Source organism: Corvus brachyrhynchos, unplaced genomic scaffold (assembly GCF_000691975.1).
Source record: "Corvus brachyrhynchos isolate BGI_N302 unplaced genomic scaffold, ASM69197v1 scaffold223, whole genome shotgun sequence".
Taxonomy (NCBI): Eukaryota; Metazoa; Chordata; class Aves; order Passeriformes; family Corvidae; genus Corvus; species Corvus brachyrhynchos.
Window position 1 is genome coordinate 4,811,014 of NW_008237174.1, and position 19,041 is coordinate 4,830,054.

The 19,041-nt window shown below is 42.0% G+C and overlaps 1 protein-coding gene across 1 annotated transcript in view; it reads left to right on the forward strand.

Moving 5' to 3' along the window:
* The first annotated feature begins 5,501 nt into the window (after positions 1-5,501).
* Positions 5,502-19,041, forward strand: part of PXYLP1 (2-phosphoxylose phosphatase 1) — a 34,385-nt gene continuing 20,845 nt past the window's right edge. The window contains exon 1 of the mRNA XM_008629562.2: positions 5,502-5,633. Coding sequence (XP_008627784.1) covers positions 5,555-5,633 — 79 coding nt within the window. The 5' untranslated portion in view covers positions 5,502-5,554. The remainder of the gene's footprint in view (positions 5,634-19,041) is intronic.

Consider the following 19,041-nt stretch of genomic DNA (forward strand, 5'->3'; position numbering starts at 1 on the left):
ATGCGAGCAGAGAACCAACCCGGGCGGCTGTCTCGTTGCGATAATGTTTTCATAGCATGGGCAAGAGAGACTCCTCTTCCTAAATGAACTGAACAAGGTTATTATGGAAGTGGTAAACAGACTGAACATCTCAAGGGTTGTCTTTTTACATTGTCAGTGGGAGAAGGGAGAAAGGTGGGGGGAGGAGAAGAGTTCTGAAGGTGTGGTATGATTTTATTTTTTCTTTTTCCCTCTTTTACGTCTGTTAATAAACTTTATATTCTTTCAAGTTTGGTGCCTGCTTTGCTTTTCTCCTAATTCTTATCTCACAGAGGGTAAATAGTAATGAGTATTTTGGACCAAACCACTACAGGGGGTTTTTTGTGTGTGTGGTTTTTTGTTTTGTTTTTGTTTCATGAGGCTGCTGACCTGTTTGTATTTTCAGTTGAGTTTTGCATGTCCCGTGGTTACTGACCCACTGGGTGGGTGGGCTAACATGAGTAACACTCCTGAGCAGGTTTTATTTAGTATTTCTGATGATGAGCCAGTTTTACTCTTTTTAGAAAAGCATTTATTTACACCAAGTGTTGTGACCTATTTTTCTTAAATGCTATTAAAAAAATATATGCTTCTTGTTTTTTTCCAATGGGAAAATTGAGAATTGTGCTGAACAGCATCACAGATGCTGTCTTATTTTGTGATGCCATGCAAAATGCACCCTCAGTGTTGCAGGGATCGTATGTCCAATTTAAATTGCTGCTGCTACAGTGGCTGCAGGAGTTTTGTGAGGGTTTCCTCACTGTGACAATTACAAGCATCAGTAACTAAGCAGGTCATGCTGACCAGGGAATTGGTTCTGCTGCGTATTCCCATTTCCACTCTGGTCTGGTGCTTGCCACGGCTCTTCATAGCACCGGTTGATTTGGTCATGACCAGAAAATCCCAGCCACTATTTTGTATTCATGCAGGAAAAAAAGCAAATCCCTTGAAGTGCCAAAGAAAAAGTTTGACTTGTGTCATTTGCTGGCACAGCTGTTTTCTCTAGTTGCCAATTCAAGGCTATGAACTCACTGTCTGAAGTTGTCTGGGGGCTGGACTTGTGAGTGGATGAAAAATGTCCCTGGTGGGCTGCTGCCCAATGGCTGGGGAGTGATTGGTGGGGCATCACGAGTTAAAGTGAAAGTCAAGGCAGAACTTTTCATTGTAATTGTATCAGGAGCTGTCACCTTAATTTCAGATGCCTTCAAAACAGGCTTTGTCAGAAAATAAGCCTACAGATGGAGATAAATAGCAAAAGATATATCAAAAAGAAGTGATAGTTTAAATCTCTTACGCAGTGTAGAGATATCAGACTAATGGGTGGGTCCCTGTGTTCTTCTGTGACCTTTTCTAAAACTATCTATGAATGTTACTCCAGATCGACCTTATGTTATCTCTGGGCTTTTTGTTCTCCCTCCTACACTCTATAAGCTTGCTCCAAAATATACTTTTCTCTGTCTTTGGCACATAGTTATGTACAGACTGAGCACTACCTTCCATTTGGGGCAAAGTCACCATTTGTCTGCTGTTTTTTTCATTATGACCGCTTTTGCTCACTTGTGTTTCAGTAGACAATGTCATTTTGATGCAGCACATCGCATAAATACATTAATTTTATTAAGGCAGACTTTGAGGAGTACTATTGATTATTTATGGAGACATGCTGTTTTAATCAAGTAGATTCATTTAAGCTGTCATGGTGAGTCAGTATAATTCTGTGTTTACGCTTCATGCTGGAGAGTAGGTTTGTATTATAGATGGATGCTGGTGATTTGGAGAATATAACAGCATCAGTCAATTGGCACAGGAGTTTGGCAGTGCTGGTTTAGTGTCACATCTAATCTCACAAGTGCTTGGAAAGCATTGATGTAAAGTTATCTTCAGGGGCTGACTTAAACAAGCAAAAGAAATAGTTTAGCTGGTCAGCCGTGCAAGAAATGTCTTCTCTCTGGTTTGCTGAGGAGCTGGTGCTGCCAGGGAGAGGTTCTGTGTGATGCCCTGGCTGGCAGTGCCCCTGCAGTGCTGAACAGAAAGTAGGTTAGTGCTGCCAGCTGCTCTGCTCCAGCTTCGTGCCTCGCCTGGGCTCTGGGCTGGCTGCCTCTCTCCCAGCATTTCTAGGTAGTTACTAATTTTTCCTGACTCCCTGACCCGGCCTTCAACCATAAGTCTGGTTTTACCTTTGTGGGAGCATGCAATAACACCTTACACCAGCACTTGTGTGAGATTAGGTAAGAACCGAGGGTGCTCTAAATGCTGTGAGTCATTCTGTCTTGTTTTGATGAGTTGAGATTTTGGATCATGTTTAAAAGGAAAAGTTACATTCTGTGGGTAGGTATGTAGGTAGGTATGCTAAATTCTGTAGGTAGGTATACTGCAAAAGGTGACTCAGAAGTAGCCTTTTACTTACCCCTATTTCGACGTAGGATGCTTCGTTAATGACTATCCCTATGAATTTCTAAACTGAAGTGTGTCACATTTAAAATTAGTGTGACTGATTTTTGGAGTTCTATAGGTCATCTTTATCAAGTACTGCATTCATAGAAACAGAATTGTTTAGGTTGGAAAAGGTTGAGTCCAACCATTCCCCCAGCACTGCCAAACCCACCACAAACTCTGTCCCTGAGCACTGCATCCACAGGTCTGTTAAATCCCTCCAGCGATGCTGCCTTCACCAGTGCCCTGGGCAGCCTGTTCCAATGCTTGACAGCCCTTTCTGTGAAGAAATTTTTCCTAATATCCAATCTAAACCTCCCTGTCTCAGGTATGAGCATCAACCACTGCACTTTGGGCACACGTCAGAAGCTGCTGCTCCTGATGCTGCTGTTCCACCTCAGTGTGGTGCTTATTCCCCTTTAAAAGTAGTAAGTACTTCCTTGGCTCCAAACCCCAGAGGGTACAAACCAGGCCCATTCCTGCAGCCCAGCGAGGTGGTGCTGTCAGTTGTTGATGGAATTGCCCTTTGGGAGCTCTCAGTGTGGAGATGTGCCCCTGTCCAGGGGCAGGACCTGCACTCTGGCCTGGGTAAACAGATAAAGATCAGCAGTGCCTAAATACCAGGTTAGCAGCGGATGCTCTGCAGTGCTCTTGCTCTGTGGTAGTCTGGCCTGAACACCCCAAATGTTTTTTGATCTGTTGTTTGTTGATTTGTTTCATGTGCATGTAGGAATAGTTTTGTGGGAAGATGAGGTTGGTTTGCTTTTATTTCTCCCCCCTCCAGGCTTCATTTTATCTTTTTTAGTTTAAAAATGCTCACTTCAGTGAGTGCTTACAGTACTTACTGTACTGCTTTCATTTAACATGTGCTGGCCAAGCGTTGCTGTGCCCTGGGAGCACCTTGTGTGCCAGCCTGGAGGGGCAGAGGCTCAGGACTCAGTCTTATGTACCTTCAGCTGATTCCCAGCAGCTTCTTACCAAGGAGGAGCTATTGGCAAATTGTATTGGCAGGCTTTTAATTTACAGCTTCTCAGCAGGAGCTGTTCCTTTTCCTCACAAGTCACAACACAGCAACTTTTAATTTGTTAGCAAGCCAAAGTATATTTAAAAGAAAAATCTTTCCACCTTGTTTGTAATGTCTTGAATGATGCATTTCACACTCAGTGTTTTAGAACTTCTGATCTTGCAATTAAGGCTTAAAGCTCATTAAGCTTAGTCACTAAAACATTTTGCTAATATGAGATGTGTAAGATCTCCTATTTTCCAGTCTTGTAATTTTTCCTTTTTTGTGGCAGCTTTATTTTATGCAACAACAGTATTAATGAGTATAGACTGTGCACACGACCTCTTGTTCCAAGAGCTTTTTAATAGATTTTACCTTCTCCTCCCTGCTAAGTCTATTTTTTGCTTTTTCCTGTGGTTCCCCTTCTGTTCTCCCATCTGTTTGGTTGAACTGCTTTATTCTCTCCTGTTGTTTGGCATACACTAATCCTTTTACCTTCTATCCTTCACAGCTTTGTTGAGTTGCAGTGGTGTAGTTCAGTTTTGCTTCTGCCTGCCTTTCACTAGGATGTTCCAGGATGAGCTATGATTTTTTGAAATTGAGAACTGTTAAAATTGTTCCTTCCAACTTTCTCTCTCCCTCTCTTTTTACTTTATTTTTATTACTGCTTACGCATGCCATTTATGGTGCTGTTGGCATTTGGAAAAAATACTGTAATGACTCTGGTTTCTTCGTTCTCAGAATCTCCAGATCTTTCCATTTTTCCAGTTTCCAAAAGCTGCAAAGGTAGCTGTCCAAATAAAATGAGATGGAAAGAGCTCAATCCTACAAAATGTATGAGTATAATGGATTCCACTTACAGCAAGCCCCACTGCCTTAATTTCTGTGATCACCACTTGTGCTCGTGGGTGCCATGGCTTCGTGTTGCTAAAGCCCCCTTGGGGCACCTCATACATCCCACAACTCTTTTCAAGAGCAACCCCAGCAGATAAAATAAGTTCAATGATTCCTGAGACCTTTTCAAATACTAGTAAGAAAATTAATTGGGGGGGCGAGAGGGGGATGAGGGGGAATGAGGGAGTAGAAAAAATGAGAATTTTGAGGTTGTGATTTTATCAGCACTCAGAGATTAATATCTTGCTGAAATGGTCAGGTTTTGGAGTCCAGAAGAGCTTTGGTAAGCAATATATATTAATTACATGTGTATGTAAGACCTGTCATTTTCAAAAGCAGGAAAAATAAAGAGAGGCCTCTTTCTGTGTGGAAATAAGTGCTGGGTCAAAAAGAAACAGTGATGGGGGGAAAAAGTTACTTTCTGTCAACATGCTTGAATGTTCTGTCATAAACAGAGCTCAGTTCAAAGGATCTGGGAATCTCAGAAGATTTCTTTCAAGACCAACCAATTTCCTGCAACACGCTGTCAGTGCTAGGGAGAGGCATCTCTTGCACATAAGAGCAGCTGGTTGTTTAAAAAAGAAAAAAAGGCATGTAGGGGGGAGAGCAACCCCCCCCCTCAGCCCTTATATAGAGCAATTTTCCACAGGAAAACGTACATCTGAAAACAGGGCACTTCAGCAAATTCCATACTCTTCGGAATGTCATTTTGCAAGGAAAAGTGTGTTTGGATGTTTTCAGGAGAGGGGTGGTTTTTTTTTTTTAATTTTTGAAGCAAGTAATGAGTTCTGAGGTTTTATTACTTTTTTTGGTTGTGGTATTGACACCTTTTCTTACTGTTTATTATCTTAAATAAGAATTGTGGATGTAAGTATTAACCCTGTTTTAGCAGGAGGAAGGTTAATTTTATGGGAAATGGGAATCTTTTTATCTACCTGAAAGTTTTGTTCTGGAAATACAGTCAATCCTATTATTAGGGTGAAATTAAGGTGAAGGCAACTTATCCATTCTGTTGTTGCCAATTTGAATTGCCTTATGTGCTTGCCTTTGAGGAACAACTTGACTCTTGTCAAAGACATATTTAAATTTTCTTTGCTATAGCTGATGCTTCCACATCTGAAATATATATTTGCCAATGTTTTGTTGTTTGCAGGAACCACAGATATCTGAAGATGAAACCATGAAGAGCAAGCAGAGTGAATAATAATGCTTTTCCGAAACCGTTTTCTGTTCTTGCTGGCCTTGGCAGCCTTATTAGCCTTTTTGAGCCTCAGTCTACAATTCTGTAAGTGTCCTCATGTTTTGTTTTCCACATATAGTGGTCTATAGGTGTGTTTAAAAATGCCCATGATTTCATGTTGTTTAAGCATTCTTCCTGTATTGAAATACATGGGGTTTGTTTCGGGGTTTTTTTGTTTGTTTATAAGGATTTTTGTTTGTTTGTTTTCCAAAAAAATAACATAGTTTTGTGTGCCATATAGGAATCTATACGATCTAGAGAGTTCAAATCAGGCTATTTTACTTTAAAAAATTCTGCATTTTGTAGTGCAGTTAAGTAATTTAATGCGATTGAATCCCTCCATGAAAGCAGGCAAACCACATTGGAGTGAAAACTGCTGCAATTCCTATTTTACATTGCATCAGACCAGATGGGATTGAGGAAACTGCTGTGAGAGGTTTGAGTGCTGGAACCTCTCCTGATTTGTACCCTCACATCAGGAAACTTCACACAGTTGAATTGGTTCATCACAAGTGGTTGGTTTGTTTAAGAACAGATAAATTGTGTTGTGCTTCAGATGAATTTATCGTGGGTCACTGCAGAGGGCTTTGCTGTCCTGATGAGTGAGCAGGAGGTGGTGCTGAAGGCAGGGCAGTGGAGGGGCACTGTGCCCTGTGGCTGATTACCCCCTGTTTCATGAGAGAGAACATTTCCTGGGTAAAGCCATGTTTTGTGATAATGTGGTCTGTACTAATGCCCAGCAATGTAATGAGTTGCTTTTAGAGGGCAAGTAAAAGTGCATGTCCATAGCATAGGATAATATTCTTCGTTGTTGTCATCTTTCATCGTGTTTTAATGAGCACAGTCCTTCTGGGCTATGCTTTTTTTGCATAGAGTAAAAAAAACGTTACATTTAGAATGTGTCTTTTGCATATGACAGACAACTTCAAAAAAGGGGGAGAAAGAAGATGAAAGAAACTTCGTGGGTTTCTGCTATTATTTTTGTGTGCCTAAACTCATCTGCATGTAGTAAAGGGACCTGTGGCTCTGAATTGCTTTTTGAGCCTCCTCTGGGCACAAGCCAGAGGGTCAGACTGCAGCTTGTTTTGCCCCTTAGGCTCGTTATGGCTCTGCCCTTGATTTTGTAGGGTTGGTTATGAATTGTGCGTAGGGCGAAGGTCCTAGAGGAGCTGCAGCTGAAACATGAAACTGAATTGTTAACTAAAATGAGTTTTATTTAGAGATGAGGAGGTAGACATTTAGGAGAGTGAATCACATTTCATCTAAAGATAAAATTATTTTCTACTTAATTAGACCGTAACATTTCTGCTAGAGATAAGGATGTTTGAGGGGTGCTTTAAAAAGCATGTAAACTGCAGCAGGCAGCCACCATAAAGCCAGTGCCAATACCAACACTGATACAGAAACTTTTACGTAATGAGAACTGCAATACAGTCCAGTGGGAACCAAGACATTCAGGTAGCCTGATACTTTTAACTTCTTCCGGCTTCAGGATGTAGAGCAGTTAGTCCAAACTTGGAGTAAAGACCATCTCCACAGCAAAACCAAAACTGTCTTTGATCACCATGTGCTTCTGGGTGAGCTGTGCCAGCTGGGCAGCCTGCAGCTCAGCAGCTTGAGGTGAGTTACCAGTGCTATCTTCATCAGGAACTTTGTCACATCCTCACCAGTGTCTGTTTCTGTCAGGAAACACTGTTTTTTCACATCCTCAGAATGTTTAACTTTGGGGTTGTTGAGTCAGGCTGGTCTCAGCATTCTTCAGCACCAAAATCAGCATGACCCCCTGCTTCTCTGTCCTTTCATCACTGATAACTTTTGCAAATGGAGTAAAATTTGAGCTGTTTTACCCACACTTAGGCAGAGCATCCTGCTACAGGCCCGTCATGACAAGGCAGATACTGAGATCTGGAGCAGTTCCCCAGTGGAGCTGGTGCAGGGTCTGGAGCCCAAATCTCGTAAGGAGCAGTTGAGGTATCTGGGGGTGTTTATCCTGGAGAAAAGAGGGCTCAGGGGGATGTTACCACTCTCTACAATTAAAGAGAGGAGTTTGTACAAGGTGGGGATCGGTCTCTTCTCCCAGGTAACAAGTGATAGGACAAGAGGAAATAGTCTCAAGCTGTGCCAGGGGAGGTTTAGATTGGATACTAGGAAAAATGTCTTCACCAAAAGGGTGGTCTGGCATTGGAACATGCTGCTCAGGGCAGTGGTGGAGCCACCATCCCTGGAGGGATTTCAAAGACGTAGACGTGGCACTTGGGGTCATAGTTTAGTGGTGAACATGGTTAATGGTTGGAGTTGATCTTAGAGGCCTTTTCCAACCTAGATGGTTCTATGATAATATGATTTATGTTCATGGAATGAAAATGAGTGTTTATACATTTAGACTCAGGAAAATGTCGAAGCCACCGTTTTATTTTATTTTGCTTGAAGGGAGGTACCTCCTTGAAGCATTTGGAGTAGAAATGGATGTTTTATACTGTTGTGAGATTGTGAATCTCTGTTAGCAAGCAGTGCACAGCTTTGTGGAGGAGGGCAGGTAATTTTAAAACATGCTACTGCCTTTCTAAGCATGGAATGTTCAAAATGTCTCTTCCTTTCTGTGATAAATTTGTTTATAAAAGAAAAACAGTAACACTAAATGTATAATTATACAAGTGGTACATATCTTCCTTTTTTAAAATTGTGCATTAGGGCAGGGCATAACTCCTGTAAATGTTTGATATTTTATCCCTCTTGTCCACATGTGAAACTGTAACATTTGAAGCCAGACTTGTGAGTTGTAGCTAACTCTGAAGTGAAGGGAGTAGTAAAGGCCAAGCTCAGCTGATTTACCACAAGTTCTGACTCAATATTACAAACAGCCCACACTGGGATGGCTGACAAGGTCACAGTCTGGCTCATGCTTGAGCTGTGAGGGTTCAGGAATTGCGTGCAGCAGTTTGCCATCCAGTCAAAAAGAAAATGATGCTGGTTTACTTTAATAGACTGTGCTGGGAAGGGTCTGGAACTGCTTTATGAGCAGTGATTCCTGCAGCCATGATGAAGTGGAGGTGATGGGTATCGTGTCAGCAGTCCTATTAAGTCTGTCCTTGCTTGTAAGACAAACTCCTGAGGCAATTGTTTCAGAGCTAATAGTTGTCATGTCTTGAGTTTAGACACAGGGAGTGAAATGCTGGGGAAAACAACCAGTGTAGGACCTCACAATCTTCAGTGTTGGTAGGCTGGGGATGGACCCAGGATTGATAGAAAACTCTGTCCCGTTTTGATGTTTGTTTGTTCTTGGTCCTTTTATCTTCTGTTGTGGTTTATGAGTTCTGTAGTCTGCTTTCCTGTGTTGTTTTCACTACGAGGCGGGTGCTATACATGGATACTAACAGTTTAACTTAACAGGGTAAATCATGGAGAAAATTTCCCCCAATGTCTCTCTCGACAGCAAACAACAGCTCTGTGCTCTAAGTATTCTCTCCCACCAACAGTTTCAGTGGATGGACATGGAGCAGTTGGCAAGGATGCAGGTCAGAAGCTGCCCTCAGAGCTCTGTTCCAGGAGTACAGCAGGCGGCTCTTGGAGCAGTCAGTTCATGTTCGTCACATGTTGTGTGCTGGCTTGGATGGCTGATCAAATGCCAGCTGCATCATCTTCGTCTCCTTATCCTGGGAAGAAGGAGACATATAAGCAGACTGCACTTTGCTGTGCAGCTGGAGACTCTTTTTAAACTGTAATAGTCATTCTGCAAGGTGATGTGATGCTGTGGATCCTGTAAGACACCCTCCTTCCTGCCAGGGTCCTCTGTCCTGTACCTTTTGGGCAGTGGGGCACCTGACTGGTTCTGCTCTTTATGTCCTTGTACAGGAGCAAAAGGCACAGGGTCTCTGTACGATCTTTGAGGGCCTGGCTGCTTTCCTGGGAATTTCACTTGGAGGAGTGGGGTAAGGGAACTTTCTTCAGGAAGTCCTACTGTTTTCAAGCGCCATGTATTTATTTAGATAAATAATGCCACAAGTTTTTTTTTCTGCACATACCTGGTAGATGATGGCAGAAATGCATTTGAGACACATTTGAAAATTTACTAAAATATTCTAATACCTATTCATAGTTTTGCCAGGTTTGGTTACCATTTCTAGTAGGCACATAGGACACTTTTAAAAGGGAGTTTATACTTGCTGAGAACATACAAACCTGAGGAGTTCTAGGCATTTTTAATATAGTTGTGTGGCCTGGACTAAGAAGCAAAAACTGGGGACCAGATGTGCCCTCAAGTTTGGTTTGGCTCTTAATGCATTGCACAGAGTGAAACCTGGAGCACTCAGCAGTAGAGGGAACCTCTCTTGAATGGCAAATCCCACTGGATTTTCTAAGTGTTTGAATTTTTAAATAGTATAGGAAAATGACGGTGTTAAAAGTTAACACTAAAAATGTGTTCCGCTGCTGGCTAAAAGCATACTCTGATGTCTGTGATGGATAATTATATCAATGGAGAGTTTGTGTTTGGGAAACCCATTGGATAGGGAAACTGGTTGACTTTCAAACCAAATATGACTGGCAGATTAACGTTTTATTAGGAATTGTCATTGTTTCCCTTCTTGTTTTATGTTTGGGGCCAGTTCTACATAAAAGGGTGGAGTATTTTTCTTATAGTGTTTATCATTCCACATGTGTTTTTATTATTCTCCTCTTTGTTTATGTAAATGGTCATGGCTGTAAAACAGTTTAAAACTTCAGCATTAGAGACAAAAGGAGAGCTGGTTTTGATAGACTTGTCAGTTAAGGCTGTACTAAAATGTAATTATGTTGTTTTTATCTGAAGTTTTCAGTGTTTTTCTTTGTCAGAAAAACTGCAGAATGAAAAAATGGCCTGTGCTGGGCTGTGGGCTGTATTTTTGTCTCTGTAAATATTATCCATAATGCTGTTGACTAAAAATGGGCAGTTTCCTTGGGTACAAACACAAAGAATATATGTAGGGATACTTTATTCTTTTTTTGCCAGAAGAAGAGGTTGCAGTGGCTGAGGTCTTTCTTCCTTCTCCGTGCTGTGTAACATGCCCGGAGCAGTGCAAAGGGCAGGTAAATGCAGTGTCCCTGTGTTTCAGAGACAGAGGATGGCAGCTGCATTCAAAGGATGTATCAGAATCCAGCTGTGGTCCTGCAGCCTCACTCTAAGGGGAAAAGACAGAATTTAGGACCCTGTCAATGTTAATTGCATTGGTTAGCCGTTAGGTCAGCTGAGGAACAGGAGGTTGCAAGTATGCCCGAGGAGCTGCTCTCTTTTTCTCCCGAAGATAGGTACCTGAGAACCCAATTACTGGGCAAACACAGGCCTTCCACGACATTAGAACATCAGTGAATGGCTGAGGGAGCCTCACGGTGGGTGTCCTCAGGATGTTTCAACTATTTATCCATGAGTTACCTTGAATAAACCAAACTGAAAGGCAATTTAAAAGCTGGCTGTTAGGATGCCATGTGTAAACTCTGTAGAGTTTGCTCGACAGTGATTTTTTACTCTGTAATCAAAGGCATGAAAATTAATTTTTTCCACGAAATAAATATTTTTGTTTTATTTTGTTGCTTGTTTTTGTTTTTTTTTTTCTATTTACTGAAAGTCTAAGGAAAGTAACAGTCAAGAGAAGAGGACTAAAACTATAGTGGGAAAGCATCCCTTTTTACAGCGATGCTTTTTATAACCCTGTGCCCAGTATCAGTTCCAGACTGTCCTTCTGAAGGCCCTGGCTCTTGGGCAGCTCTTTCCCAGGGAGCTTCTCCTCTGGTTTAGAGTTTGTTTTCCTGCATACTTTGATACTTTGATCAGTGGCTTAGGCTTGTCTTTTGATAAAAAGAATTTTGGTATCTGCCAGTGCTTTTTAGGATGTCAGCCACTGCTCAGGCAGGGTGCTGGTTCCCGTCTAAAGTGTGGAGAGCTGTTTTATGCTTTTTACAGTTTTTTGAAAATACTTTCCCTGCCTTGATGGTTCAGGCTTGGGTGTTGGTGCATCAGCATGTCTGGAAATGACATTTTGTTGTTCCAGTAATAATTTTTCTCTACTTTCTGTCATTTGATTTTGCACTGGAGCTTTTGGTTTTAAAGATGAGTCACAGGAAACAGAAATTGAGATTTTCCACAAAAAAAAAACCCAGCAGAGTTTTATTTTCTTGGCTTGAGCTTTTCAGGCAGCTCTTACTTACAAGGACAGTGTGGGCATCATATCCAACATTGAGGTGTTTGGGGCTTAGCCTGAGATCCTCACCACGGCTTCCTTCAGCCCCTGCTGGGAACCAGAGCCGTGGGGCAGTGGCTGCTTGGGTGGGTATTGCATTTTGCTGGTGTAGACAAGCAACTGTATTTAAAAAGCCACAGCTTTAGAATCCTTGATGTAGAGAACTTGATTTTGTCATGTGTTACCAGCATACGAAATTAAAAGGAGAGCAGATATCTCCCTTCATGAATTTTGCCTTCAAGCTCATAAGCATGGCAAATTTTCCACTCATGAGAATGTCATTTGATTTTGCACTGGAGCTTTTGGTTTTAAAGATGAGTCACAGGAAACAGAAATTGAGATTTTCCACAAAAAAAAACCCAGCAGAGTTTTATTTTCTTGGCTTGAGCTTTTCAGGCAGCTCTTACTTACAAGGACAGTGTGGGCATCATATCCAACATTGAGGTGTTTGGGGCTTAGCCTGAGATCCTCACCACGGCTTCCTTCAGCCCCTGCTGGGAACCAGAGCCGTGGGGCAGTGGCTGCTTGGGTGGGTATTGCATTTTGCTGGTGTAGACAAGCAACTGTATTTAAAAAGCCACAGCTTTAGAATCCTTGATGTAGAGAACTTGATTTTGTCATGTGTTACCAGCATACGAAATTAAAAGGAGAGCAGATATCTCCCTTCATGAATTTTGCCTTCAAGCTCATAAGCATGGCAAATTTTCCACTCATGAGAAGTCTCTCTGGGTTTTATTTTTGCGAGTGCTAATTTAATCTGAATTTAAGATTAAAGAGAAAAATGACCCACAAATAATAAGTCCAAGGCTTTGTGCATTTTAATAGTGAGTGAAGAGAGTTAACTGTAAATATAGAGATTTTTGTTAAGGATCCTTTTTATGTTGTAACTGGAGATGTAAATAACTTTTTTGTGATTTTCAAAAGTGGTGGTATAATGCATCAGTACACCAAATGAACCCTTGAAGGGAGAGGAGATGTGATGAATGCTTGAAAATTATACTATGAGACAGTCTTACTTTCTTCTACAAAAAATAAAGCAATCATTTCAAAATAGTTGCTTCAAATATAGGTCAGGGTTAGTTGCTTGAGACGGGATTTGACCAATGAAAGTTACTTGTCAGGCTACAGAACTTCATAATTCCTCTTTAAATATACATTCTGACTTCATCCGTGGTGATTAGTTGGACTGTATTTAAGCAGAATTGATATGAACTGGTACAGCACATGTTTGAAGGCTGCTGTACAGTTGATTCTGTAGCAGTAGGTCATGTGATTTGTTTAGTTTTGTCTTAGCAAATTCTGTTTGTCATGAAACCAGTTCTCTGCCCTTCCTTTTTCACAGCTCTCAAAAGCCGAGTCAGGCTGCCTTACAGGTCGCTGCAGGCGTGTTTTGGAATGGCACGGCTGTCTTTTAAAGCCAATAAAATTGTTCCTAGGATTTTTCCATACATTACTTGTATACTGGGCCAAACTGTGTTTTAACAACTGAAACATTGTTCTTAAGCTTGGAAATTCACCCTATTTTGTTTGTAGAAGTTACAAAGAGAGAATATTGTTCCTAATGTGCGGCTGTTCCATTCTTTATCAATGTTTGGTGAGTCAGGGTTAGTTCACACAGGTGAAATCTGCACAATGTAAAGCCTCGATTCTCACAAGAGCATGGCCCCTCTGTGTGGGGTTTGCATTGTAGCTCTTGTGTGGGGTTTTCAGGATAGCAGATGCCAGTGTAGGGCCCAGTCCCCCAGCCCTGACTGCCGGGGCTCTCTGGGAGATGAGTTCTGGGCTTTGCTCACCTGTGGGTGAGCCAGCAAAGGCAGAGCTCACCTGTGTCTGGTTCTGCCCTCCTTGCTGAGTGTTCCTGTTGGGGCTGGCTGGGCACTGGCAGCGATTCTTATCCCTAAAGGTTTGCTCTTTCCATAAGCGATTTCTCAGCTGCTCCTCCCCTTGCTTACAGGGCTGCCTTCCCTTGTACTTCTCTTTTTCTCATGTTGCAGAGATGATGACATCAAACCAAAACCTGGATGTCTTAAGCTAAGAAAGTAAATACAGCCTTGTCACTCTGGTTTTTTTTTTAGTAGGAGCCTTTTGTTAATCTTTTGCTGTCCACGCTGATGTTAGACCAGTTTTCTGAGAATTCACAATCAATTCACACTTCATTAGCTTTATCTGTCTTACTTTTAGCAGAGCTTTTAGGACAATGTTATAATGGACTCATCATACTTTAATCATTTGCTGTCCATTGTTTGAGATTTGGGTTCTGCATCTTCCTCAGAGGATGTTCTGACCCAAATTTCTCTTGCCTCCTTGTTCAGTGAGCAGAGTTTGAACTGGAGAGCACTAGGAGAACTACTTGTAATGTCAGTGGGTATAATGCAGTTGTACTGACCCTGTTTCTAGGCCATGTGCAGTCTTCTGAAAAGCATGGAGGGCTACTTAAACTTCATGTTTGATGATAGGTTTGTTTCTCTGAGCTGTGCTTTGTGCCTGCCTTAATCCCCACTGTGCTGCTGCAAATTGAGTTGAAAACCATCAGGTTTATGGATGTGCTGGTTCCACTGTGTGTATCTGAAAGAGAGATGCTTAATATGCTTCATATAGTTGTTCATGTTTCTTCTTAGTCCTTCTAATTTTTCTCTTGTGGGTTATCTGTCAGGGAGTTTTGTTCTTTTATCTGTGCTTTTGCTGGGCTCTCATTGCTGAAATGATATAGCGACTGACTTAATCCAAAGTGTCTTGTCACTTGACTGTGAGGGTTTTTGAAAAATTTACTGTGTGTTCTTGGGCATGTGGAGTTTCTGTGATTAATAAGGGGTCTCAAACTGATTTTGAAGATTTTAATGTGTACAGGCTGGGTTTTTTTTTCCTAGTAAGAGTAATCTCTGTTCCCAAAATCAGTTCCCTTTTAGCTTTTCAAAACTCATTTTCTGAGAGAAATGCAGTGCTTGTACATAATTAATGGCATTGTGGATTATTTTAAATGAGGCAGGGTCTGGTTTGTATTTAAAAGACTGGGGCTTTTGTGGACTTGCCGCAGTAAAATATGAAGTCTTACAAAGTGGAAGTGATCTCCCTTCATGATTTTTGTGAGATGGTTGGATTAAAAGAGCTGGAAACGTATGTGGTGTAATTTTGGGTTTACCAACTGTGTGCATTAATGCTAAATGAAGACAAGAAATAAGATTCACTGTCTTCCTCTAAGCTGTTTATGGCAAGGGTCCCAAAGATACCAGTAGTTCTCTAATCCAGAGAGCACTGTTCTGAATTCCTGAGATTAATGACTAGGTCTGTCATGGAAGGCTTCCCCAGCACAAAAACTTGTCAGGTTGTACTGTATTAAATATGTTGTTTTGAGGTTTGCTGCTGGCAAATCCATGGCAGCTTTCTGTGTCCTGTCCTGGTGTTGACAAGGACAAACAAGTGAGCTGGCTTGGCTTGGGTAAGCAGTGGCATATGGTGTTGAGATCACTTCCCTGAGCAGGTCAGTTTGTGGACAGAAAGCAGTTGGGATTAGATGCGAAACAGAAAAGTGCTAATTTAATGCAGTAGTGAAAATATTGATTTGAATTTGTAAGGCTTTTTACCTTGGAAGGACAGTGCTGTAGAGAAGTGCCAGATGTCTGTGGATCGTGTGGATTGTGTCTGACTGATGACATTAACATATTAAGCAGTTGGTGCCGTGTGCCTTTGCAGAGGCTGTGGCTGAGCTGCAGAGGCTGTGTGTGTCCCTGCCTTTGGGGTGGTAGCCCTTTGAGGGACAGACATCTCTGCCCCCGGCCCAGGTGTGCAGGCAGAGGTGCTGCAGGGAAGTGCAGGAAACAGCTCAGGAGAGGTGATCAGAAGCTGCCTTTACCAGTGAGCAGATGTAGTTTGTTGCAGCCCAAAAGCTGCTGCTTTGGTGTTTTGACACCAGGGGAGCAGTACTGGTGAAGATGTGGGCAGAGCTAAGGTGTGTTTTTAAGTCCCTTTATTTATTTGTTTTTCCTGTGTATTTTGGGATTCCTGTTTCAATAGCTGGATGTTCTAGTACATGCCCTAATAACAGTTGACTTGAATGTCAGAAGACATTCTGAGTATTTTGGAATGCTGTCTGAGGAGAACCCTAAGGCAAAGAGGCATCTAGGATGATAGAAAACAGTAGTGCACACTTCCCCTGTGTGCAGGGAGCACTCATAGGGCTTCAGCTGCAGAGAGTCCATGTCAGAGATGTGAATCCAACAGATTGCTGGATAACAGAACAGGAGCAACTCTTGAGCTATCTTGAACTCTGCTTTATGGGGCATATTTCTGTATCATTCCCTGCTGCTGTAGATGAAAGGGTCACTGAAGCCAGAGGATTTGCAGTCCGTGTTCCTGAGAGTACTTTTTCCTGCATTTTCTTCTGCTGTGCTGAATCTTCTTGGCTGCGATGTTGGTGTTCAGTTCACATGTGAAATCTGCCAAGCATCTTTTTTTCAGTCATGTTGCAATCACTGCTGCACAGCTTCCCACTCCAGTAGTTGTGAGAATCATGCAGGACAAAAGGAAAAACAAACAAACACAAACAAGCCAACCCCAAACTAAAAGCAAAGGTCCTCACCCCCTGGAAAAGGATGGCAGAGCATTCACTATAGTGTATATCAGTGTAAAGCATTTGATCTTTATTTTGAGACAACACTATGGAAATGGGAAGAGTTGCCAACAGTTTCTGAACACAGCTGATAAAAGCTGTTTTGAAAATCTGTTCCAGGACAATTCAGCTGGATTAGTTCATTTAGCAGTTGCTGTGTTCTGTAGACAGAAGCAGGACAGTGCTTTAAAATCTTATTGCAATGCTCATGAGTCTTGTTGGATAAGCAGCAGTGGCTGGATCGACTGTATTTATAAAAATCATGTGCTCAGGCCATAATTCCCCCCTGTTTAGTCTTTGCATACTTAAGCCTTGTTTGGTGGCCCTCAGGACACTGATTTGACGTAGTTGAAGTCATCTCACAGCCTGATGAGACATGGCAGCTCTCAGCAGTAGGAGGGACTTCCTTCAGAGTGTGGTGTTTGTTGCCCTTCTCATTTGGGAATCCCAGTGAGCCTGTGGTAGGCCAGGGACCAACATAACTGTGTCACTGTAAGCACTGCTGAGGCTCCTGTTGCATCTTGTCGCTAAACCTGGAGAATGAGCAAGATGTGACTTGAGCAATGTGTTTATAGAGCAGCAAATCTGTGCTTGTCTGGATGTCCTGTAGGAACCTCGCCCACCCCCTCCAGTCTGAGTGTGGAGCCAAGCAATGGGGTAATTAGTGACATGCTGGAAAGGAAAAGCTTTAGTATGCATGTGTATTTATTTTAAAGAAAGTAGTACATTAAATTGATGAAAATATAAATCTATTCTGTGGTGAACATTGTAGAGTTTCAGTGCAGTAGGAAAATACGATGAAGTACAACGAGTAATTTTTCACTTTGGGCGGAGAAGTGGAAAGCGATTGTCATCTCTAGAGCTTGAAAAGGCTCAGATTTGCAGTCAGCATTGCTGTGTTACTGCTGTCAGGCAATCCTGGAAGCTATTTAAGCAATGCCATATGCTCCTCTGAATTGTCCAGTGAAAAACAATGGGGGGGGCGGAGGAAAACCCCTAAAACTATAAAGCTCTTTTCAGTGCCACATCTGGACTTAATAAATGCAAGCACGCAGTGTATAATTTAATGTATCTGCTTAAATTAGGTCTCGAACACAAGAGTGCAAGGCCTGCCATGCTGTTTGGTGCAAAAAGGATTTTCTCAACATATTTATTTTCCTCATGTAAGTCCGATTATGACCTTGTAAAAAAATCTGCTAGCCATGCAGCTAATGCGGCCAGAAATAAGAAACCTGTTCTCTGCAATACTGGTGTGAGTGGTTTAAAGCTGGTAAGCTACCAGGCATGGTGGTTGTGTGTAGCTGTTCTATTTTATCTTTGAACATGAATACACAAGTACTGAAATCTGGTCTTTTGCCCTTACTCTGGTATAGAATAAGGCCCTGGCTCAGTACCTGTGAGCTATGGCTCTGTGGGCAAGGGCTGCTTTTGGCAATTGCCCCAAAATGAGGAAAACCTTTAAAGAAGTTCACAACTTGTGAGCCGAAAAAAAGGCAGACAAATAGGCCTTGCCCCACTCCTGGAAAGAGGTGGGAGGGTTGGCTATTTCTGTCTAACTCTGTGAAAAAACAGCTAAGGAGAGCAGCCTATTTATAGTAGTTCTCAGTTGTCCATAGGGACATTTTCATCTTCAGGGAAAAACTTTAGGGATCTGAAAACTAAGAAGGCTGAAAACTCAGATGGCATTAGACTAAAGAATAAGCTTTTGGTTGCCTTTCCTGTGAGAAAATGACGTCAGGATTGATTAGAAAAAGTAAGATGCACCTACAAGTTGTAGCTGCAATTGTGTTATGATGTTCTGGGGAGAAAGCAGGGACTGTGGTGAGAAAGCTCATACTGGGGTGCATGTGTGGACTTCCATTTCTCTTGTGCATGGCAGGAGACTATTGTTAAGTCTTTAGGGTTTTTTTTCCTTATGTCCTAATGTCTGTGATTTTCTTCAAAACATGTGCATTAAAAATTTAAATACTCTAGAGCTCACACTTGTTCCCCCTCAATCAGATCTGACTTCCACTGGGTTAGCTGAGGACACCTGCAGCCTCCTAGTCTCCCTGAGTTCCCATTTTCTGTCAGTGAACCTGTGATATACAGGATGCTTCAGAAAACTTAATTTCCTACACGTTAAACAGAGGAACGGCATTTTCATTGCAAATTTCCCCTGGGTATTTTTCCAGTTGGAGGAGAATGGTTCTTCCTGTTGGCTGCCCCGCTCTCATCTCCAAACATGTTTTGGGTGGAGACTGACTGTAGCTGACTTCTCCAGGTGGAGAAGGGCAGGAAGGGACCTGATGCTTCAGGCTCTGTGGTGACTGAGTCTGCAAGGCTAAAAGAAAAGGGAAATCCGCCTTTTTTCTTTATTAAGTCACAAGAAGTAATTGGGGTTGGAAATGGGGCTGTGACTTCTGTGTTGTCACTATGAAGATGTAGTTTAAGGAACCACATGAGGAAAGACAAACATAGCACTTAACAGAATTTTAAAAGCAGCATTTTTCTAATAGTGACCCAAGTAATGCAGAAATTTACCCAACAAAGATAAGTGCACTGAAATGGAAATGGTCCCCCCCCCCAAAAAAAAAAAAAAATCCCCAGCTATGTGAATTTAATCAATTTCTCTTGACAGGTTAAAGTTTCTCTG